The 25091-nt window shown below is 31.2% G+C and overlaps 2 protein-coding genes across 3 annotated transcripts; both read right to left on the bottom strand.

The window, feature by feature from the left end:
• Positions 1–5856: 5856 nt before the first annotated feature.
• Positions 5857–9736, bottom strand: LOC120077708 (expansin-A22-like). 2 transcript variants are annotated; one of them, XM_090307116.1, is made up of 3 exons: positions 9718–9736; positions 6607–6714; positions 5857–6479 (listed from the first exon to the last, which is right to left on the bottom strand). In XM_090307116.1, the coding sequence occupies exons 1-3, from the start codon at positions 9722–9724 to the stop codon at positions 5857–5859; spliced, it is 738 nt and encodes a 245-aa protein (XP_090163242.1). In that variant the 5' UTR covers positions 9725–9736. The 2 variants fall into 2 exon arrangements, with proteins under 2 accessions (XP_090163242.1, XP_038887601.2); XM_039031673.2 differs by lacking the exon at positions 9718–9736 and having other exon boundaries at positions 6607–6786.
• Positions 9737–9758: 22 nt separating this feature from the next.
• On the bottom strand, positions 9759–21892 carry LOC150038538 (uncharacterized). The gene is made up of 6 exons (XM_090313542.1): positions 21832–21892; positions 21331–21482; positions 10979–11142; positions 10582–10735; positions 10028–10466; positions 9759–9793 (listed from the first exon to the last, which is right to left on the bottom strand). The coding sequence occupies exons 1-6, from the start codon at positions 21890–21892 to the stop codon at positions 9759–9761; spliced, it is 1005 nt and encodes a 334-aa protein (XP_090169668.1).
• Between the last annotated feature and the right edge of the window lie 3199 nt (positions 21893–25091).

Below are 25091 nucleotides of genomic sequence, written 5' to 3'. Positions count from 1 at the left end.
TTCCATATAAAATATAATTAACCTTCAATCATGGGGGAGACATATTCATGAAAAGTGTCTTATCCTGATTTTAGAATCAATCATTTATAGATCAAAAAATTTCTGACTATAAATTTTATTACTATGACATCTTCTATCTTATATATATTACTTTTCTCTAATGATTCTCATAGCTTTTTGTCAAATCCACCACTATACACATCATATAGTGTGTTATCTAGTCCATTTAAATGTGGCTCTTGCATAAATATTTTGCATATGTTTCTTTACTTCAAATGCAAGCAACTTTTCTTTGTTGGCTTCTCCTTCAATATTGCTAGATTTTTTTTTCCTAAAAATAATTATCATATTCCAAGTTGTAAGGGAAACTGAGATTTCTTCTTGTTGTCATTTGAAAACATTACAATCAAATTTCTCATAATTTTTTCTCATGATTTCCACTAAAATGTGGTACAATAATTTCATATTTGTGATGACATTTATGAGAAACCGATCATCAAAATAAAATACAAGCGAATAAGTTTTCACAAAAGAAAATCAATAAGATAGCAACTAAACTTGAGACATTATTGCTTGAAACGTAAAACAAAGAGGACATTATACTTGATACCCATTTATGCATAATAGTAAAAATAGATCAAAATAAACCAATTAAAAATAACAACAACATGCCAACATGAGTGTAATACTATATTACACACAATATTATAGTCCAATAAAATTCAAATCTAATACTAGAAAATCGGTAATTTTCACACAAAACCATTATTAATACACTTTTCCTTCCTAATAAAGTGGTTGTGTCTGCCAAAATTTTGATAAAAACCAAACAGTGCACAAGCAAAAGGGCAATGTAAAATTTTAGATTTAAATCCTATTTTAACATTCAACTTTGAATTTGGTTTTATTTTAGTCCCTAAATCTTAAAAGAATAATTGTTTTAGTCTCTAAATTTTTTTAAAAAAATCTTTATTTTAGTCCTTACTTTTAAAATTATGTCAACTTTTATTAAGATAATTAGGCTTTAAATGTATTGAGTAAGATGAAGATAAAATAAAACGTGAACAACCAACATGCCAAAATACGACCAAACTTTTGAATTAAAAATATTTTTTAAATTATCCCGTTTTGTCACCTTATTCAAAATTGAAACTCTAGATATTTTAGCATGCTAATTTATATGGTAGCCTAGTCATCCAAAAATACAAGTCACTCACCATTTTCTTAAAGAGTTAACAATACTTCATGGACTAAAACAAATATTTTTCAAAGTTCAAGAATCAAAATAAAACAATATTCAAAGATTCAGGATTAAAACAAAAATTTTTAAAAATTTAGGGATCAAAATAGAATAATAGACAAAATTCAAAGACCAAAATAAGATTAGAAGAGGGCATCAAACATCATACCACGATGCATAATAAAAGCAACATAACACAGAATATGACTAAGTTTTCACACCCCGCAGTTTGAAGATAAAATTGACTTTTTTTTCTTTTCAATAATTTAAAACAAAATATATATTCAACAAACAATAGTATATATATATATATATATATATATCAAACAGGATAGTAACTAATTAGTTATGCATACTGAAACATAATTGTGTATATATATAACTAATTAGTTCACTTCCAGAGCACAATTAAATCAAATCAAAGAAGATTCTTTCTTTTTTTTTCTTTTTTTTTTTTTAAGTTAAGCCGAAAAAGAAAAGAAAAAAAAATCTTGGAATTCATATCATCCGCACAAAATAAATTCAAATGGGAGAGAATGGTTTGTATACTTGAGTCAAATGTAAAAAATTAGTTTTCTTTTTTCTCTTTTTACTGTTCTGATTTTTTATTTTTTATTTTCTATTTTTTTATTTTTTTTTTCTAAATCCAGTCGAAGAGGACATAAAAATCCACCGAAAGCACAAATCAGTATAAAGTCAGAATCTCTGGAAAATCACTTGAAAGGATATTAACAAATTTATTGTTTCACATTCCAAAACTTATATCACTTGATTTCAGTTTTTTCCTACAAAATATAGAAGGTTTTAAATGGGAAAATTATTTCAAATGGTAAAATTATTCGAAAATATTTATAAGATATAACAAATTTTTCTGATTATCATAGATGTTGATAGCCAATAATAGGCTTCTATTAATGTCTATCAATATCACTGATAGACATTAATAGAAGACTATTTGAGTCTATATCATTGATAGTTCTAAAATTTTTTCCATATTTTAATTTATTTTTTTATATTTAAAAACAACCCTATGAGAATTTGTAGTATTTGTAGTAGTGTTCCCTACTAAATTGATTTCAGTTTTTTTTCAATACAGTGGTAATGTTATGTAAATTAAATGTAAAAGGTTTAAATGGTGTTAAAATATTGTTTTTTTTTTTTTTTTTTTTAGTTTTCTTTCATGAAATCAATATTATATAGGATAGTATTTCCATGATAAATGGGCGTTCTGGGCAATTTTTCGAAGGATTTTGTAATTAAAATGATGTTACCTTTCTATATCTTTATTGTTATTATGATTTGGGCGATAAATCTACAAAATATGACAATTTTTGCATTGCCCTAGAGTGATAGTCTAAATTCAATGCATGTATATATATATATATATTATGAGATTTTTAATTAGATTATGATATCCATAAATCATTAAATATAATTTTCATGAATTTTAGGTAAGTTTAGTATATGAATATAGCAAAAAATATGAAATAGTATAGATTTATTGAACAAAAAGAGAATCTACGTAGTTTTTTTATTTTTTTGCTATATACTTAATGATTGTATGATTTTTTTTTTTTTTAATTTAGAATTTTTCCATATTTATTTCAGTATATAATATTTTTGTAGATTTGGTGTATGATTTTTTTTCAAGGATTTTAGATCTTGTGAATAATATTGTAGGGAACTTACAAATTTTGAAATTCTTAAGCAATTTTTTTTATACATTTAGATTAAACTTTTTACAATATAAATTTGTCATGCATTACATGTTAGGTAGAAAATGTCATATATTTAATAGAATAATTTTGTAAAATAAAAGAGAACTGGCCCAAAAGAAAGATATTTTGTTTGTAAATTACCTGTATATTCTTGTTTTATTTTCATGAATTAATTTAGTTTAAGTCTATACATATATTTTTTATAATTCTCTAAAAAAATAGATATTTTATAATTAACTTTTGAATTTAATATTTGAGGAATTAAAAGACCTTGAAAGTTAAAGTTGTAGAATTGTTAAATTTTTAATAAAACAAAATTAAGAAATAAAAAGTGAGAAAGGAGAAGAAAAAATATTGGCAGTTGCAAAATTTACAAAATAGAATTTAGAAAAAGAAAAATAAATGAGGAAGGAGAAAATATTAACAAATGCAATTGAATATAAAAAAAAATTAAGAAAAAAAAACCACAAGAAGGCAAAATATTTGCCTTATTTTTATAAATTGTTACAAAACTCTTCCTGTTTTTGCCAAATTCTTTTGAAAGCCATATTCTTTTTAAAGCCAAAATCTTGGGTTGTACTTATATTTTTTTATAAGTGACTCAGTTGTTCATGACAAATTTTCCTTTCTTTCTTTCTTTTTTTTATACACAATATGTGTGTACTAAAAGGATGCAAAGTTTACGTCTTACGAAAGAACATAATTATAACATATATTTTCTGAAATTCACGGATCGCTCATTATTCAGCTGCACTTGAGCAAACCAAATTCGGAGTATAATATCATCATCGAAGAGTTTGAGGAGAATTATAATGAAAGCATCAAGGATAGATGGCATGCAATCAACAATTCAAGTTCTAAGGAGAATTTGGGCATGTACGCAGTTGCTTGTTGGACAATATGGAATGAAAAAAAATAAAACAAGATTAGAAAAACCGACTCCATATCACAATCAGAGAGCAAATTGGATTCTAAAATATCAACAAGAATTCTTAAATGCCATGCAAAGAAACAAGAGAACTGATATTCTAGAAAAAAAAAACCAAAATACTTGAAATCCCTTACATTTGGATAGCCCCACCTCAAGATTTTATAAATTTGAATATACATGCAAAATGGATTTCAAGTCCTCCTTCAAACAGGGTTAAGCAATCCCTTGTAATTCTGAAGAAAAACTTTTAGGAGCTTTAGCCCAATCTTTGAAGATGACCTTCGATCCAAAATTCTAGCTTTAAGAGAAGGAATAAGCTTTGCAACATCTTTATACTTCCCAAAGTTAAGTGTAGAATCTGACTACATTCAAAGACATTATCAAAGAATTCTCCTTAGTCATTTCAATTTTTGTAGAAGAGAGAAAATAACCTAGCCGATTGTATAGAAAAGCAAAAGCTTGTATCCTAAATGAGATATCGCTCCTATCATATTTAGATTGGATTCTAAATAACTCCTACCAAGAATGGTACAAATCATGCTCACGTGGCAAGTTTATAATAAATAGAATGGTTTTTCTTTAAAGAAAAAAGAACATAATTTACCTAATGAAAATAATTTTGTGTTATTTAAATGTATTAGACGAACTAGGGTCTAGAACTCTTAAAAAAAAGAAAAAATATATATTTTAATGAAGACATTCCAAAAATATTTTATATTTTAGTTATTTTAGTTGAATTTCATATTTTACTTATCAAATAATCTTTTAGTCATTATTTAATTATGTGCAAAATGGCAAGTCAATATCAATATTAACAAGTTACTATATTTAACAATCGATGAGTCAATCTCTTATACTTTTAATTATCAAGATTATATATATATATCAAAATATTTATAATATTAGTATTAGTGTCTAGACTTATTTAAAAAATGGTTTTTTTAAGAAGGCATTCCAAAAGTATTCTATATTTTATTTTTAGCTAAATTCGATATTTTACTTCTCAGACTCGTTTTTTTTCCTTTATCCTTTATTTGCTTAGGCGCAAAAGTATTCCATTGATCAAATCAATATAATGTAAAGTTATCATACTTCTATATTTAAAATGTTTTATTTGAAAATATTTATTCACTAGGTCGCATGGCTGTTTCTTTCATTTTTTTTTTTTTTTATAGTATTTTGAATGTTTAATTTAAAAAAAAATGTGTTTCTAAAAAAGATAAATAAATGTATACTGAAAAGAAAGATAAAAATGAATATATTTTTCATTTTGTAGAATAAAAGTTGATGAGAAATGTTTGTTTTTATGCGAGAAAGTATTTATTTGGCCATCATAAAGTATATAAAATATTAAAAAAAATAATTTCCTCTTACTCTTGCAAATATATCTTCTTGTATTATTATTATTATTATATTATTTGATTATTTGACTTCACTCCGTATTATTATTATTATTATTTGAGTTCACTCCGGATTAGATGAAATGATAATTTATTTTTTAAAAAAGATAAATATTTTAATTTTAATACTAAAATTGAATTATCATTATATAATAAATAAATGGTAAGATGCATGGTAAAATATTGAAAAGGGTCATCTATATTATTATAGGTTTTTTTAGGCAAATCTATGTTATTGTAGTTGTAACACTTTACATATGACATAAGTTGAAGTTTCAAGTTGTCAAAATTTTCATTGGAGTACTAGTTTAGCTTCAAAAGTTAATTATATACTCTGCACAAATGTAATTTATTGGGAAATCAATCTAAATGGGGGATCATTCCCTCTTGTAGTTAATTAGTTGAATTTTAGGATTTAAGTAAGGATTTGTTTGGCTTTTTTCTTTATTCAAAGCACAACTAAAAAAGTCTAATAAAATGGTTACTATTACGCTAGGTTGAATCGAATTGAACCAAACTAATTCTACCTAACTCAACTCAATTCAACTAAATTACATTAAACACTTGTTAGAAATTATATTTTCCTTCAAAGTTTTGTCCAAACTGCCAAGAGCTCGGCACAACATTATCAAATTCAATGGTCTTCCAATCACTAGTAGTGACTCTAAAGGACAAACTTTGCCCCACCAAAAAGGTACCAACTTGCCAATTCTGGCCCCAATTCCTTGACATTTGTAACCATCCAGTAGACGAGCCTTTAATCTTAACATCCACAACATCACCTGCACCACCAACATTGTAGAGCAATACAAGAAGCCAATAAGGATTCCCTTTGAGTTCAAACCGTAGACCACCTTGTTTGTAGCAAAGCGTCCTACGGTAGCGAACCGGGATGACTCCAGCCCTGTAAGGGGCCATTTTGGTGAACATATAAAGTGATAAATCAAAATGGCGTTGGGGTGGATTGCACCAAATATCTTGTGTTTTTGTATAGTTTGGAGGACAGAAATTTGTGGCAGTTATTTTGATTGTGCCTGCATTTGGTATACACCAATTGTGTTCATTGTTCACGCACATTATCTCAAAGCATGCTCCGCAGGCTCCACCATTATTGAATAATGCTGTACTTAACGCCGCTGTTGCTAGCCCATAACCTTGTTTGAATAGATTTCCATACCCGCAAGCTCCCTCTATTATATATTGACAAAAGAAAAGTAAAGTGCACTTTAATATATTTGTATAGATTCTACCATTATAATCCTATCTTTAATTTGCATAAATAGAAAGTATTATTTTAAATGTATGATATATTCTTACGCATAGTTTCACCACCCCTCATGTCGCCATAGAAGGTGGCACGAGCATCGTACCATGTGGTGTCAATCTTTTGATTAGCAATAGTATCAATGAGCCTAGAGGCCATGGCTTGACCAAAAATGGCCATAAACCCCAACCAAAGAAGCAAATTGTTGAACGAATTGACCATTTTTTTCTTCTTTTTTCTCTTGCCTTCGCAAATTGCAGAAACCTAAAGTGAAAGTGGGTGACTTTATATGGTAGAAAATGGAGTTAAATATGGTAAATGAAATTAATTTTCTGTAACAGAATATATAATCAATGTTGGTAAACCAAACAAGGGAAGAGAGACAAAGATCCAATGCTATAGTTAAAACGGAAAATTTTCAAACCACGTTAAATTACGTCCATTCCCTCCCCGGCTACCGTTAAATTTAAATATTACGGAGTGTAACTTCCATGATTGTAGTTTAAATCATTATTGTTTTTGCAGTTTTTACTCCACGTTTTTTGTTTTTTATTTTTTGTCTCTTGGGAGTTTCTTTTCTAGAAATTATCATTTTTTTTTAGTTTTGTTCATTTCTTTTTCTAAATGTGTCTATCAGTGTCTATAATGTCTATCATTTATAAATGTCAAATTTATTATTTTTCCTTTTTTAAAAATATGCTTTATTTTGATTTAATAATTTTCAGCAATTTCTTTTAATTTAATTTCTACATTTTTATGTAGAAGATATTTTCCGTAATAAAAGTACTTATTATAGAAAATTGATTTTACAATTAATTACATTATAGTTTTTACCATAAATTTATTATTTCTTTCCGCTCTACTTATTCAAAATAGATTTCCAGCCAAATTCTACTACTAGCAACCAATTAATTTTTATTTAAAGTAGTTTTTTTTAAAAGAAAATAAAAATATATTTTCAAAATATTATCTTCATTTTCTATTACTATTAAAAAAATAATAGATGTCAACATGAGCGTAGCTCAACTGACATAGTGTTTGTACTATGACTTTGAGGTTAAAAGTTCAATTTCCACACCCTACGCTTTAATTACAATACCTTTGCCAAAAAAAAAAAAAAAATGAGTAGGCTTTTTTTAAGCCAAAAAAAAAAAAAGAGTAAGTTATTCTATCTACTAAATTCATTTTTGTTTTAGGAAAATTGCAAAAATGACCCTTAAAGTATATAGTAGTAATTGCAATTACACTCTCAAACTTTCAATTGAAAAAATTGAACTCTCAAAGTTACACAAGTATTAAAATTAGGCCCATCAAACTTAGATAGTTATAGAAATTGAACCATTTAATAAAAATTGAGCACTCAAACTTATATAAATACTAAAATTAGACCCCAAACTTTTAAACTAGTTGAAATTTGATCCTTAAATAATTAGTTATTGTTAAAATGGATGTTGCAACACTTTGATTAAATTGATCAATATACCACGAAATCCATTTTTGAAAATTATGTAACTAATTAAAATTTTAAACTTTAAAACTAAAGGTTTATGGATCAAATTTCTACATTTATGTACATTATTTTTATTAAATTATATTGTATTCCTATTTTAAATTTATTTGTTTGTTTCTGTTTGAACCAATATCAGCATCTTGCTTCACTGGATCTTAGGTTAGTTTAATCTTTCTTCTAAATATCGTTATCGATATTTTATCGATAATTTAAATTTAAGGACATGACAATGAATATTTAAATATCAACAGATATTTTAAAAAAAATCATGGATATCGTAAAAATTTATAAAAAAAATATAGGATTCTTTTAGAGAAATTTCAAAACAATCCTATTTAAGCAATAAACTATGATTTTAAACATATAAATCAATAATTAGAAGTCAAATATGATTTGTGATAGAATAATAGATAATAGTGAAGACTGAAAAATTATTATGAACGGAATATTTCATCAATAAAGTCTAGGTCATACAAATTCAATAGTAAGTTTAGTAACAAGATGATATTAATCCAACATTAGCATAATTTATTTGATGATGATAATATTGCTCCCAAGCAAAACTCATATTATCAATTCAATTTTGAGGAGAAATTATGTAAAAAATCAATGAGAGAAGTTTGAATCAATTAGTTTAAAAATAAATATATTTTCTTCTTTGTGATTTTTTAAAGAAAAAGAACAAAATATAGAGATGTTGAAACGAAATATCAAAGATAACATGACGAAATATCCACGATTTAACTGGTATGTATAAATGACATTTTCGTGAATAAAGTATATATTGCGGATATATCGAAAATAGTAAATGAGTTGAAAAAAATAGATAAGACCACATGGTGTCCAAATAAATATAAACTCGAATGATAAATTATATTTATTAAAAAAATATCAATTATATAATAATTAATTTTAAAAAACAGTTAAAACATGAAATAGAAAATATATTGAGAGTCCTGAAAAAGGAAAAAGAGAGAGAGAGGAGAGAGAAGTAACCAAAATTTTATAATGAAAAAGGATTGAACCTACAAGCTTGAGGATGATGAGGCATACAAAAACCAACCAAAAACCCCAAATTTGAGAACCGAGTGTAAACTTTAATCAACATAAACGAAAAATATTTTTTGAAAAGACAAAATATTGCCAAGGCGATATTATCAAATTATTGATAATATCGGGGATATATAATCAAATATCGCCTATATTTCGACGATTTTTGGTAAAAACGATTTTATCTAGTGAAATGTGAACAGAATATATTTCGCTATATTTTCATCCTTATTCCAGACCAAGGTTCGACTCCATTGGCAATTTCATTCTATTTTTAGTTTTTAAATATATATGGTTTTTTTTAATAGGTAGTATTATTATATAACAATAGGAGGATCTCACAGCCTGGGATCAAGACACCACACCACAGCAAACAAAGCAACAACAAAGACCAAGCTCTTAATAGAACCAGAGATCAAAAGCCATAGCAAAATAAAATAGATAAACCGACCAGAGAACCAGTAACGAAACAAAACAAATCCCACAAACGGAAGGCAACACCCAAAGAAAACAAAAGACCAAACACAATAAATAAGAAAGAACATTAATAAGAAAAACTAGAGAAGACCAAGAAGATCAACCCGCCAGGAAACAATACGAGCACGAACCATAGAGACAATAAGATGGAATAAAGCAGACGCCGTCCTAGGACGATCTCCATGCAGTCGACGATTCTTCTCCTGCCAGATATAATAAATAGAAGCACAGTAGAAGACTCGAAACAACTTACTTCGTACTCCCTTACCGGCCTCCACTCGACAAACCCAACTCAGCTCGACATCTCACCTAGCCACCAATAGGACGACCCCAACAAACATAACACACCTGACCATACCTCTCTCTCAAACCTACACTCGAAGAATAGATGATCCCAAATCTCCCAACCCCCCTCCCCCCCAACAAGAGACACGTACCATCAGACGAGACATTCCACTTCCTAACCCAATTCTGAGTACCCAACCTATCCTGCATAACCAGCCAAGCACAAAAAGAGTGCCGAGGAATACCACCCCCAGACCACAGAAGCCGCGCCCAAGACACCCTAGGACGACGATGATGCAAACTCTCCCACGCACTCGCAATAGAAAACCGACCATTAGCACTCAGCACCCACACCCAATAAACCTCACCAATCACTCTAGGCCCCGTTGTCTGAATCAAACCCCAAATCTCACGCAACTCACGTGAAACAGAAGGCCACTTCCAGCCCCTCTCTCTATCTAGAAAATCTGAAAATCGCGCCTCCCTACTAGTGGCCATATCAAACACTACCCTAGGATCATACGTCTCCAAAATCACACCCCCAAGCAACCATGGATCCCACCAAACAAAATACCTCCTCTCATCACCCACCTTCAAACGAACCAACTACTTGGATTTATCCCGACAATGAAGGATAGCCTTCAAGCACCAGGATCTCCCAGCCTCACACTGAATTGCCCACAAAAATCGACCCCTCAAAACATACCCACAAAGAGTCGAACTTAACCAACAGAAGTGAAAGAAGCTTCATAATAGCCGCCTGGTTCCATGACTCCACATGCTTAATGCCTAAGCCCCTCTCACCCTTTGGTAAGCAAACCTCATCCCAAGCAACCCGCGCACCATCACGACCTTCTACCCTGCCTCTCCACAAATAAGCCCACAGAAGACAATCAACCTCATTAAAGACACAAGCAAGCAAAACAAAGATGTTGGACTAGAACACTAGAAATGACTGAAGGACAGACTTCACTAACTACAAAATCTCAGCAAACGAAAGAGAATGGGCCGCCCAACTCCTAATATGAGTAGTAATCCTCTGAATCAACGAGGTGCAATCCACAGCCTTAAGACGACCAGCCAACAACAATAATCCCAGATACCTGACAGGCAGAGAAGCAAGAGCAAACCCCATAAAAGATTCAAGCTCCTCAGCCTCAACAGAATCCACTCCCGCAACAAACATAGAGCTCTTCCCCACATTTGCAACTAACCCCGACATCTCCGCAAAATCCACCAGAACCCTGCTCACAAAATCCAAAGAACCCTGGTCAGCCGCACAAAAAATCATGTGATCATTAACAAAAGCCAATTGAGTCAGGCCAACATGCTCACAACTGTCATGGAACCTAGGGGTGTTCGTGGGTTGGGTTGGGTTGGGTTGAAAGACTAAGACCCAACCCAATTGTTCGGGTTGTAAATTTCTTCAACCCAAATAACCCTTATTAAAAAATGAACCCAATCCAACCCAACCATGAAATATTTAGGTTGGGTTGGTTCAGGTTAATTGGGTCTTTTATTTAAAATTTTGTTCTAAAAAAAGCAAAACGTAAATATGTAAAAATTTAATTTAATTATTTTCATATATTGAATTAACAACTCAATTTCAATTTCTATAGTGAGAATTTTATTTCTAAAGTGCAAAGAAATTACTTTTATGAGTTGTTGAAGAGTAAATTATTAAAAAAAATATTGGAATTAAATAAAATTAAAATCAATATATGTATAAATAATTGTGTTATAAATAATAAAAAAGTATATATTTTAAAGTTAATAATAAATTCGGGTTGGTTCGGGTTGGTTTGGGTTATATTAGTTGAACCCATGAACCAACCCAACCCATAAAATTTTCATTTATTTGAACCCAACCCAACCCAAATGAGTTGATAACCCAAACTGCACAGATTGGGTTGATCGATTTTTTCGGGTTAACGGGTTTTTTTAACACACTTAATGAAACCTAAACCACACAGGAGGTTTATTCAGCCGTCTTGAAAGAACTTCCATTAAAAAATGGTATAATTCATTAGCAAAATATATGCTTATTTTATTAGCAAGTGGTATAATTCATTTATGATTCACCACATATCTCGATAAAAAAATGTTTTTTTCTATTTTTTATTTTGAAATATATATAAAATATAATATAATATAATAGTTAATCTTTTTATTATATATATACACAAATTTATAATATTTTTGGATCATTCTAAAATTATTTACCTTTATATGAAAGTTAAATTACAAATTTAGTCCCAAAATTTTCAAATTGTGACTAATAAATTCCTTAATTTTCAATTTTGACTTTAGTCCATTAAAAATTTTAGTTAAACTTATAAATTACTTTCAATTTTATATCTAATATATCTCAAAAATACTAAAAATGTTTTAAAAATAACCATTTTATAAAACAAAAAAATAGTTTTTGTGTCCATTTGAACCTTAAATTTTAACATTTGTATCTAATTCAAAACAAATATCTAATCGTACCTATTAAGCACAAAATTAAATGTAATGTCTACTGTAACATCTTTTAATATTTTAAAATATGTAAGAGTCGTATTTTATGCAAATTTGGTATTTTAGGAATCTATCAAATACAACAATTGAAAATTCAGAGACCTATTGAATATTTTTTAAAAGTTAAGAACTATATATAGACACAAAACTAGAAGTTCATGGGCTAAACTTTTTAACTTATATACAGTACAACCCCTCACTTGAAGTTCTAATTTGCCACTAGGCACAAATGTGTTGGGGTTGATACCTTAAACTCTCGTAGGGTCCTGTAATTTGTAAACACCTGTAAGAACAAACACTTATGATGTAATAATATGAGATATTTTCTTCACTATTGTCTATGAAACATGAGATGTTTTATTTGCATTTACCACAAACCAATAAACTAAGATCCCTGGTTGTCGTTGTAACTTAAGCATGTATGTGGAGACATACATGTGGATCATGCCTTAAGTGATAACAAAAAGAGTCTGTAGTATATAGATATAGGAGGGAAACCTTATCCTAGTGATACTACGGATGTGACCCACTTTGTAGATAGTTACAAATGTTATGACATGCTATAGATGGTCTGATCCTGATCATTCATATGGAGACATGCAAGAGAGGGTGTCCTATACAAAAGAGTTTGTATAAGACCGGACCATGAAGTGTATAGTCTCGTTTTATAACGGCGTTCATGGAAAAGACTTCACTTCACTAAGATGACCGTAGATAACATGACCTTAATCCTGAGTGAGTTGGGAACTCCTGCCTTTAAAGGCGGTCCTTTGATTTGCATGGGTGCGAGTGGCCAGATTTCCGACTTAAACCTACCACTTTGGGGATTCGTCTGATTGGGGAGCTGGGAACTCAGTTACATAAGATGGAATTCACTTCTTCCCCAAAGTAGAGGTAAGTAGAGAGATTGCTTCCTTAAGGGCTGATTCGAGGGTTTGAACGATGGAGAACCACACACCTTCTCAAGGCCCGAGAGGTGTTCACTCATATTAAGACTATGATATATTGTTCATTAGAGGGATTAGTGGTACTTAAGGAGTTAGATGTAACTATAAGGGAAAAATGGTAAATTGGCCCAACTATACTTACGAGCATCTGCGAAGGGTTATCCTACTATTGACTGATTATATCTGATAGACTCAGAAATATATTTGTAGTGAGAATAGTGCAGCTGTCGGTCTTTAGTAGAGTGCCGGCAGTTAAAGGAAGGGTGGTGGATCTCGTGACTAAAGAATTTAGTCAACTATTCATGTACTGTTGGAGCTTCAAGCTACAGGTCCATAAGGTCCCCTTGGTAGCTCAATGGATTCAAGTTGAGAATTAATTTTTGGGTCAATTTGAAGTATTCAAATTGATAAGAGGGAGTTTGATTATATATGATATGATTAAAATAATTTAGTTATATGTGATATAATTGATATGATGTATGAGATACATTATTTGGAGGAAAATGATATAAATATGATTCATATCAAATAAAAGAGAAAAGGACTATGGTTTAAATGTTGCATATGATGTGATATTAAAACTATAGGTTATAAATATAATATGATAAGTTAGTTATTATATTTATTTATAATTAAAACAATTTTGAGATAATTATAGGCAGTTTCTCCTTTAACCGTGCGTGAAGTGGGAGGTTTTATTTAATTTTCATAACTTAAGGATAAAATGAAAAATGTTTTTATTTTGTAGAGGATCGCTTCATTTAGTACACTGCTTATCGTTTAGCTCACGAGAGATTATACGACAGCTTCTATGTACACGCACAATTCTCTAAACGATCATGTAGCATTTTTCTAAACCATCATGTGGCAAGCGATATTCTTTAAACGATCATGTAAACGATCAAGCTGCTTTTTCCTAAATGATCGTGTACCTGTTGACTTTTACTAAACGATCAAGCATAAAGTCTATACGATAAAGAGTATCCTTCTCCCACTTGCTTGGTCGTTAAGTTCGATTGTTGTTTCTTCCAAACCTCTACCAAATCCAACAAAGTTGTTATTGAAAATATGTATTGCTTATTTCATCTTAGAATTCCAATAAACTAAATGACCCATGACTATTACATGAGTACTTGAACTTTATGTGGAGACATAAAAGTGGATCAGGTTCAAGTAATAAGTCAAAATGATCTATAGTATATGAATGAGGTTTGGTGCCTTATTCCTAGTAATACTATTGGATGCAGCCCACTTTGTAGTTGTTACAAAGAGTTGTAAAGTGCTACAAACGATGTGATCCTAATTCGTATATGTTATGACATGAGGAGTGAGGGCGTCCTGTGCAATGGGTTGGTATAAGATTGGACCATGAAATCAGTCATTCTTACTTTATAATGTTGTTTACTATTTAAGACTGACTATTTCAAAGTGATGACCTAGGTAACTTGACCTTAATCCTGAGCTAACTATGAACTCCTGTTTATTCAGGATTATCCTTAGATTTGCACAAGTGAGAGTTGGCTCAACAACGTCGGCTCAATAAACCTCCATTTCAGGGGTAGGACCGAGTAGATAGTTGGGGATATAGGATGCAAGATAGATTTCACTCCTACCCGCTTTTAGGGATAGTAGAGAGATTGTTCCCTTAAATGCTGACTCCGGGTCTTGAATAAGGGGCCCCACCCTCTCATTGGCCCAAGAGGGATTCAGTTTAATGATTGGATCACAAATTAATTGTTCATTAGAGAATCAGTGGGACTTAAGAAACAAGAGGTAATCTCGGGGGTAAAACAGACATTTGACCCAGCTGTTATTACGAACAACCTGTAGGGTTAACTTACTAATCATGGTTATATCAAGTGGACATAATATATCTACAGTGAGGGGAGTGCAACTATGGGCTTTAGTAGAGTGACCCATTAGTTAACGAATGGAGGTTAATTCGGTGTAATGAGTTTAGCCAATTAATCTCGGATCGTTGGAGCCCATGATCTGTAGGTCCGCGAGATCCCCTACTAGCTTGTAAATGGATTAGCTTTAGAATAGCGTGATAAGTTAATTTGAAACTTTCAAATCAAAATAAAGGGAATTAGTTACACGTTTAATTTTAGAATTAAACAGAATGGGAGAATTAATTAATATTTAAATATAATTTAAATATTAATTCATGAAGGTAAAATTTGTGTAAAATTAATTTAATATTTGATATTAAATTAATTAGAATTAATTAAATTGTTTAATTAATTATTTATTAATTTTAGAAAATTAATTTTTGAAATTTACTTTGTAAAATTAATAATATTTTCAATTTTGAAATCAAATTGATTTTTGAAATCATTTTGATATTGAAAAATTTGGAAAACACAAAAATTTGAGAAATGGGATTTCTCCACTATCATGAAGTAGCTCTCTCAACATCCACTTCTTTCAAACTTCAAATCTCCAAGCATGAGCTGCATTTCATGCAGCCATCTTCTTTGCATGAGAGTCCTATAATAAATAAAGAAGATTGGAGTGGAATTTAGGCATGCATCAATTGAGTTTTTACTGAAAACTTCAAGTTGAAGAAGCTGTTCTTTAAGTGGGTCGTTGCAGTGAGTTCTTCTCCAAGAGAATACTGTGGAAGATCTTGAGGTTGTTCACAACGAGATTTGGAGAAGTTTTGTAGCTGAGAATTGAGGCATACAAAGGTATTGCTAGAAACCCTCTTATTATTATATGAGTATGCTTTAGTTACAACCAAAATTAATGAATTAGAATGTTTATTGATCCTTGTTGCTTTCGCTGCATATTGATATGCTCCTACAAAAATGGACAGAAATATATCTACGGTGAGGAGAATGCAACTATTGAGCTATAGTGGAATGTCTTAGTAGTTAATGAATAGTAATTAATTCGGTTTAAAGAGTTTAACCAATTAATTATAAGTCGTTCGAGCTCATGATCTATAGGTCCATAAGGTCCCTGTACTAGCTCGTAATTTGGATTAGTAAATTGAGTAATCTTGATGAGATTTAAAATTACGGTAGAATTTGAAATGTTCAAATTCAATTAGGATTTCTATTCATTGTATTCTATACAATTGAAATGTTTAATCTTATCAAAATTAAACGAAATTGGTGAATCGATTAATGTTTAAAATATGATTTAAATATTAATTGTATAACATTAATTCCGTTATAGTGGAATTGATCTTTTATTAATTTAATATTAGATATTAAATTAACAAAATTAATTAAAAGATTTGAGGAATCCTTGGTTACTTCCTACAAGTTCCAACTTTTGAGGAATCCAAATGGACTCTCTGTGGTTCGACCCCATACTTGCTACTTATACTACTAGTTAGTTAAGAGGTTAGTTCGGTGCATACAAATTTTATTTGCATAGGCACGGGTTCACGGACGACAGTGAATCCAGCGGCCAACCACAATCCAAGCTAAAAAATGTGTAGCATTGTCCACAATTGAGGCAAAGTATATAGCAATAGTGGAAGCAAGCAAGGAGATGTTATGGCTTAAAAGGTTCCTTCAAGAGTTGGGTTTGAAGCAAGGTGAGTATGTAATATTTTGTGATAGTCAGAGTGTTATGGATTTCAGCAAGAATTCAATGTATCATGCTCGTACTAAACACATTGACATTAGATATCATTGGTTACAAGACGTAACTGAAGAGAAGAGATTGAATCTGAAGAAAGTCCACACTGACAAGAATAGTGTAGATATGTTAAATAAGGTAGTTCCCAAAAGCAAGATTGAGCTTTGTAGTAAGCTTGCTGAGATGAGATTCAAGTGATCATGGATGTGATTGAGTCTTTCTCGTGTTGGGCTGGAGGGGGAGATTATTGTGGGTGTCTAGCCCACTTGTTGCACAAGCAAGACTTTATTTTAAACTTGTATTTTCTGAGCCCAATTGGACCTAATTTTTAGGTTGGCTCATCTTGAAAGCCCTAGGTTTTCTTTTATGTGATATGAGAATTACCTAAGGGAAAAGAGAGTAAAAAAGAAGCAAAAAAATCGAGAGAAAGACAGCAGTTCGATTTTTCAACAACAGTTTTCACAAAGTTGTCGATTTTTGAAGTTTGAACCGTTAGATCTTGCTAAAATTTGGCCAGCCTGTTTGGACACATGGGACCTCGTTTTGAACGGTTGGATTGTTAATGAAGCTCTGATTTATCCGTAATCACTGTCGAACAGAACTTATAAAATTGGGTGATTTTCATTTTTTTTTATCTCTCAAGTGTTGATCTTTTATGTATGATAGTATTAGTGGGTAGTGAATCTTTGTATGACTAATTTGGGTTATTTTTTCCTCAATTTTATCATAATAAGAGAAGTTGACAAGGGTAGACTCCTCACAAGTCCCATGGTTTTTACTCATCACATCGAAGGGGTTTTCCAGGTATAATTCATGTGTACTCTTTGTTTTTTAGTATTCCAGAATTTTGTGATTAATAGATGTCCATTGTTGGTTGTTTGCTTGGTGATTTGTTTGTAGTATTTTTTAGAACAATTATTTGATTTATTATTTTGGAGGAGATCCTAGTGAGTTGTTGTTATATTATCTGAGTGATAGAGGGGAATGCGAATGGATGTGTGAGAAAGAGAAAGAAAAGCAATGAGGATTAATTCGAGAGAAAAATAGAATATTGGAGGAATGTGAGAAAGGTATTTAGAGGGGGTAGTGGAAGGAGAGAGAGTATTATAAGGTTAATTTTAGGTGTTAAAAAATATACAAGGGTAAAATTGTACCAAAAATATTCTTCCATATTCATAATTTTTTATATATTATAGATAGATAGGTATAAAATAGCTATATATACAACCCTAAAGAACCCTACCAATTCTGGTGCAATATTCTATTTAAGAAAAACTATATTGATGCCACCAGAGTCACTTATATGTGGTGATGTAGGTCTTTTTGGCGAGTGCGAGACCTTCTCCGGTAAGTGTGTGACTACCCATGACATGATTTTCTCCCATAGCGGTAGCAATTGAGCAAACGACCAACTATGTCTTCATGCTCAATCCCTATGTTGTCTAATATAATAACACATAAATTTGGTACATAATGTGCATTATATACTTGATGGTCCATGGTGTTATTCAATAAATCATACCTACAATATAAAACATAAAATATATGGAAATAAGATTCTCAAATTAAAAATGACATTGTGCAAATCTATACTATTAAAATTTAATTTAAAATTTTACTTCATAATTATTTTGAATTAATTAATAGACATTAAGTCAATAATTGAAGGTGAGTATTAGTGAAAAATCAAGGTTAAGAGTGTAAATCCTAAAATCTAGATACCAACTTGAAACAAAACTTAAATTTCAAGAGTAAAATTGTAATATTTTAAATTCTAAGGATTATATTAAAACAAAACTCAAAACTTAAGGACTAAAAAGGTAACATTTTGAAACTTAAGGACTAACTAGAAAGTAGACCTAAAACCTAAGAACCAAAAAGATATGTTTCTCAAAATAAAAATATTACCTGTATTAAAGAAATACAAATATGGTATGAAGCATGTATTAAAAAACTCTTGAGGGCTAGAAATTTTGTAATTTTGTTTAAAAAGTTTTTTGTGCCTGATCGTCCAATCATTGAACGTTGAAGCTGCAGACACTTATTTTCCAACCATCCCAATTTTATTACACTATATGGGGTGTGGGAAATTGAAGTTCAAACCTTAAAGTTGATAGTACAAGTTCGTACCAACGGAATTTAAGTTCATGTTGATTTTGTAAAAGATCTATTTTTAGTTTTAAATGAAAAATGTCTACCCGTTAGACACGTGTGTTCATTTAGAGTGTATTTTCTTATGAAGCACAGATACTTTATATGAAGCAAAGAATCAGTATCAGACACGTATCGGATACCGATACTTCCAGATACTTCCTAGATACATATCTGATACGCGATTTGACGTATCTATATTTCTAGATACTTTCAGATACGTATCTGACACACGATTTGACGTATCTATTTCTATGCGTACTTTTTTTTAAAAAAAAAAAAAAAAGAAAGAAAAGTAACTCATCTAATCTTTTCCAAAAATTAGGCAACCTATTTAAAAAGCTCACTACTCAAGTACAAAACTAAAAGAAAAAAATAAATAAATAAGAACCAAACCCTAGACTAGAATCATCCAATCTTCATCTTCACATTTGAGTCCCCACAAAGTCCACCAAAATATAAACTATTTGAATACCTTCAGCAATAAGTTCTTCGTTTATCTTCATACTTCTCCCTCTAATCTTTTTCTTCTTCTTTTTTGCAATATGAGTCACTTTTCTATTGCATTTTATTAACTATTGTACTTCAGCATCTTAGATGTTTTTTTTGTATTGTATGTCAATGTTTGTATTCTATTTTGTGTTATTGTTATTAACTTGTATGCTAAATTTATCTATATCCTAGATTTTTTTTAAAGAAAAAAATGTAGTATCCTCTTTTTTCTAAAAATATATATATTAAAAAATATATAAAAAAATGGCGCATCCTTAGACGTATCTGTATCTTAGTTTTTTAGAAATTGACGAATCACCATATCCGATCGTATCCATATTCGATAGTCATATTGCTGTCAATGCTTCATAGGTGTTTTCCTTTTGTGCCCTCTAACTACTAGTACAACCGCCATCATACCTAATTTGTTTCTGGTTTTAAAAACAAATGTAGGTGGTTAATTGTAATATTGCTTAGATTCTTTTGGAATTTTGGATGAATATTTTTTTATAGTTGCTTTGAACTCTAAATAATATTTCTCTAGCAGCTGATAATCTTATTCTGATGGCTCACGATAAGAATAGATCTATATAGGATTATGTCTTCCTAACCTTCTATAATTTTTCACCAGGTAGAGTACGTCCAACATTTGATGGTTTGCGATTTGAAGTGAAGCATGTAATGTTACAGATGATTCAAGTAGCAAGACAATTTTCTAGAGCATTGGGAGAAGATTTGCATGCCCATCTTAAAAGTTTATTGGAAATCCGATACATTTGTTATGCCTAGAGTCACTCTAGAGGGAATTAGAATGTCCATGTTTCCATTTTTCTTATGAGATGAGATAATGGACATATTCACTCAAACCAAGTGAAATAACTTGATGGGATATGATTGTGGAGAAATATTTTCCTCCTACTGTGAACATAAAGTTGGGGGCAACTATGAGACTTGTAACATCCATTGCATGAAAATAATGAATAGCTTAGACACCTTTTAAGGAATTTGGCCCGTAGTTAGATGTCTTTCACCTAACCCGTGTGGACAAGTCAAAACCAAAGCAGTTTTTCTAGATAAAGTTTTCTCTCCTTTACTTAGGAAAAAAAGAACTAAAAGTTAACATAGGAATGGGTTAGTTTTCCTCTTCTTCTTTTTGTCATTTCTTATTTTTCTTTTTCCCTTTCTTTTTCAAGATAAATGAGGAGATTTGGTTGATTACTTCCTTATGCATGTATTAATAAGTTGAAGTTTAGGAGAATCTAATATCTATGCCTAAGGCCTTTCAAGGTAACAATGAAAATATAGGCTAAATAATGCAATTATAAGCATGCAATAGGAAGCCAGACAAAGAACTCAAGTTGCATGAGAAATAAGAAGGAAAATTTTTAAATGAGCTAAAAAATCATGCTTGTTTTCTTCCTGCGTCATCTTAAATAAACCAAATTCTAAAGGAATTTATCATCACTGTCATAATAAGAGCATAAGCAATTAAGAAAACAAGCAGGTAAAGTAAAAATACCTGGGTCATCACAGTTCTCTAGAAGATTACCTGGCAGAACTATCATTGCCTTTTCACTATTGGGCTCTTCTTCCTTCTTAATCCAACACATCTTGCTCTTTTCAAGAGAGTTGGCAGTCACCAATACAACGGTGTCAACATCTTCTTTCTTAGGACTGAGAAATTTGTCTAGAAAGGGAGCAACATGAATATAATCATATAAATTCTACCGCCACAAAAAATTGGTACATACCTGTTTGGGGCTCTTTGGTGTTAGGGGTCTATGTCCTTCTTCATCAAAATCAAACACTTCATTAAACTCTGCTTCAGTCATAGGCCTAGGGAGATCACAGAGGCTTACAATTTCCAAGGCACTAACATTTCTCACCTGAAGCTCTAATTGAGCTGGAAGTATACCATTCTGATTTTCAAGTTTACTTACAATGGTCTTTTGGTTAGTCATCATGTCCTGCTAGAGTTTCATAATTATTTTCACCAAACTCTTAATTATCTCCTCTAATAGTGTGCCAGAATTAGAGCTACTAGGGTGGTCTGTTTATCCCTCTCCCCATTGGAAATTGGGGTGATCCCTCCATCTAGGATTGTACATGCTGTTATGGGGATCATATCATCTTCCTCCTTGATTACTAACATAATTCACTTCCTCAATAGGAGCTTAGGATTGAACATGGGCAAGGGCAATCTGTTTCACAAGAGAAGCTAAAACAAACATTTGAGACTTAAGTTCATTTACCTCTCGTATGATAACTGACAACGGGAGCTCGCATTCCGAATTGCCAAGAGTTCTTAGCCATTGTGGAAGTCAAAAGTCAAGCCTCAATGGTGGTTTTATAACCAAAGCCCCACAACATCAATTGTATTCCAATCATTAGAGATTAATCTTGAATAGACGCACTGAATCAAGAGGTGATCTGAAATTTGGTGGTGTGGGAAACTTGCACACAACTATTTATAATGCTCCCAATACTCAAACAATGTCTCTCCAGCACCTTGTGTAATTCCATAAATTTCTTTCCTGGTGCTATTGGCTCTATAGATGGGAAAGAATTTTTCCTTCTTGACGCTATTGGCTCTGGAGACATGAAAGAACTCCAAAAAAACTCTTCTTCAGCTTGTTCCAAGTTCTTATCAATCTTAAGGCCTGGTAGTATTGCCAGTCTTTCGCTCCAACCCTTCAGTGAAAATAGAAAAGCTCTCAAGTTGAATAGCTTTTTTATCACGACCTGGGGAGTCTCATCCCATCACAAACAACATGAAAATATATCAAGTGTTTATGTGGGTCTTCCCCATAACTCCCTTTAAAGATGGGCAATAGAAGGATAAGCCCTGGATTGAGCTCATACAATGCACAACATGAAAGGATCAAATCCTACAGCGGAAGTGTTGTGAATGCCTCGCATTCCATAATTCAATTTTTACATAAACAAATTCATTATACTAAAACAAAATATAAACATGTAAATTAACATGCTTTAAGAAAAGATTAGAACCATTCTTACCTTTGTAGATTCCCAAGCTTCACAAACAATCCTCTTTAAGTTCCAACAAACGGCTCCTCCAACGATCTTGATCACGAACGATTTTTTGAACAATCTCGAACACTACCATGAGAGTAACTTCATTATTCTCTAGAATTCCAATAGAGGGATGGGTGGTATCCAACTATTGGAAGAGGGGGAGGGAGAGGGAGAGGGAAAGAAGAAAGGGGTTTTGGAGTAGAGAGGATTCTCTTTGTGGCTTAGGAAAAAATTTGCACAATAACACTTGTGTGTTGTGTATTGTCAGTCTCTGTGTCGGTGTCTCCTAAAGGGGCCATAGAGATGTCTTTATATAGGCAAGGGGTCAAGCCTTTTTCCTAATCTTTTTCCTATTTCCCTTATCCATAATTAATTAATTAATTAGCATTTATTTAATTAATTAGCACGATTAAATAACACTTATTTAATTTAATTTGCACATTAATTAAAACACTATTAAATCTAATTTAATTATCATAAACATTGTATGTATATGTGCAATACCCCTCTATTAATTAATTCTTTGGGAATCTAATTCGCTTGAATTAATTAATTGAATCTTATTCAAATATTACTTTCCAATTTAGTTTGAATTATAGATCATATCCATAAGCAATTATATATTAAGCACATCAATATATAGTTTTCTCAAATTAATTTGAATAATTCAAATCATCCCCTTAAATATCTTGTAGTGAGCTAACAAGGGAACCTGATAGACTTGTAGATCAGAAGTTCCAACGATATGATATTAATTGGCTAAACTCATTAACCAAGTTAATCAATATTCGTTAACTGTGAGTATACTCTACTAAAGACCCACAGTTGCACTCTTCTCACTACAAATATATTTTTTTCTCCACAGATATAGACCAATAACAATAAGTTAGTTCTTCACGAGTCTTCTAACTCCAACTGGGTCAAATTACCGTTTTACCCTTGGGTTATCTCTGATTTCTTAAGTACTAGTGCTTCTCTAATGAATAATTTGTTTATGGTCCAACCAATAAACAGAAACCCCTCTCGGGCCAATGAGAGGGTAAGACCCTTTGTTCAAATCCCGGAGACATCACTTAAGGGAGCACTCATCTACTTACCCTTAAGGCAGGAAGGAGTGAATTTCATCTTGTTTTATTATGTTCTCAGGTCCTCACACGGTCTTGTCCCCAAAATGGTAGAAATATTGGGTCGGCAAACTGACCATCCTCATCCATACAAATCAAAGAACAATTCCTCGTGAACAAAGTTTCAGAATATAAGGATTAAGACTAAGTTGCCTAGATCATTATCCTATTGAAATAGGAACCTAACTAGTTAACAATGTTACATATAGTGGATACTATTTTGCGGTTCTGTCTTATGCAAACTCATTGCATAGGATACCTCCACTCGCATGTCAACTACATGAACACGTTGGATCATTGTGTTTGTATCAAATACAAAGTAATTCATATCTATAGTGTTACCAGGATAAGGTACCCAGCCTTATTCCTATACTATAGACCCTTCAGGTTGTATCTTGAACATTGATCCCTATATGTCTCCACATACAGTTCAAGACTCATAAGGCAGCTTTGGATGTTAGTTTATTGGATTTAGGGTTATTAAGACAGATATTTGATATTAAATTAATTAAGTTTTATTTAATGATTAGTTTATGAAATTAATTAAATTTTTATTTTTAAAATCAAAATAGATTTTATAAAATCAAATTTTGATTTTTAGAAAACAAACAGCACAAACAATAACATTTATTGAATTAACATCTATAACTCTTTATTGATGACAATAAATTATAACGTTTACTATTTACGAGTTTTAGGGCATAAAACCCAACAAACTCCCACTTAAACAAAAACTCTAGTTAGTGGATTGTATATGATATCAGAATCCAAAAGGCGGGATTATTGTAAATAAATACAATAAACTAAGGCAACATATACCCATTACACATCTCTCACTTGAGATACATCAAGTGGAGGATTAATGTATGATAGTTCACTAAGCGATAGGTAGTAGAATATTTCAAATCAAGTGGAGGAGTATTGTTGGGAATGTCCTAGAACTCGTAGTTCGTGTTAAACATTCTATTTATCAATAATATTGACTTGTTGATTTTGCATCTTATTATGAAAATCCAATAAACATATCCATGGCTATAGTCTGAATACAGTAACTTTGTGTAGTGACATAAACAGGATCAAGTTGACAGTATATAGCCTAAATAGTTTAAGTATATGGATGAAATTGGATATCTCATCCTGGTAACACTATGGGATGCGGCCCACTCTGTAGTTGTTACAAAAAGTTATAAAGTTCTACAAACAATGTGATCCACAAATCGTTCATGTTGAGACATGTGAGTGGGGGCATCCTATGCAATGAGTTTGCATATAAACTGGACCACGAAAATAGTCACTTTTCTTTATAATGACCGTTTACTGTTAAAATGACTATTTCATTTATCAAATAACCT

Source organism: Benincasa hispida, chromosome 1 (assembly GCF_027475165.1).
Source record: "Benincasa hispida cultivar pf3 chromosome 1, pf3_genome.v1.1, whole genome shotgun sequence".
In the NCBI taxonomy this organism is placed as follows: Eukaryota; Viridiplantae; Streptophyta; class Magnoliopsida; order Cucurbitales; family Cucurbitaceae; genus Benincasa; species Benincasa hispida.
Note: the sequence above shows the minus strand (reverse complement) of the source record. Positions and strands in the feature narration are given on the sequence as shown.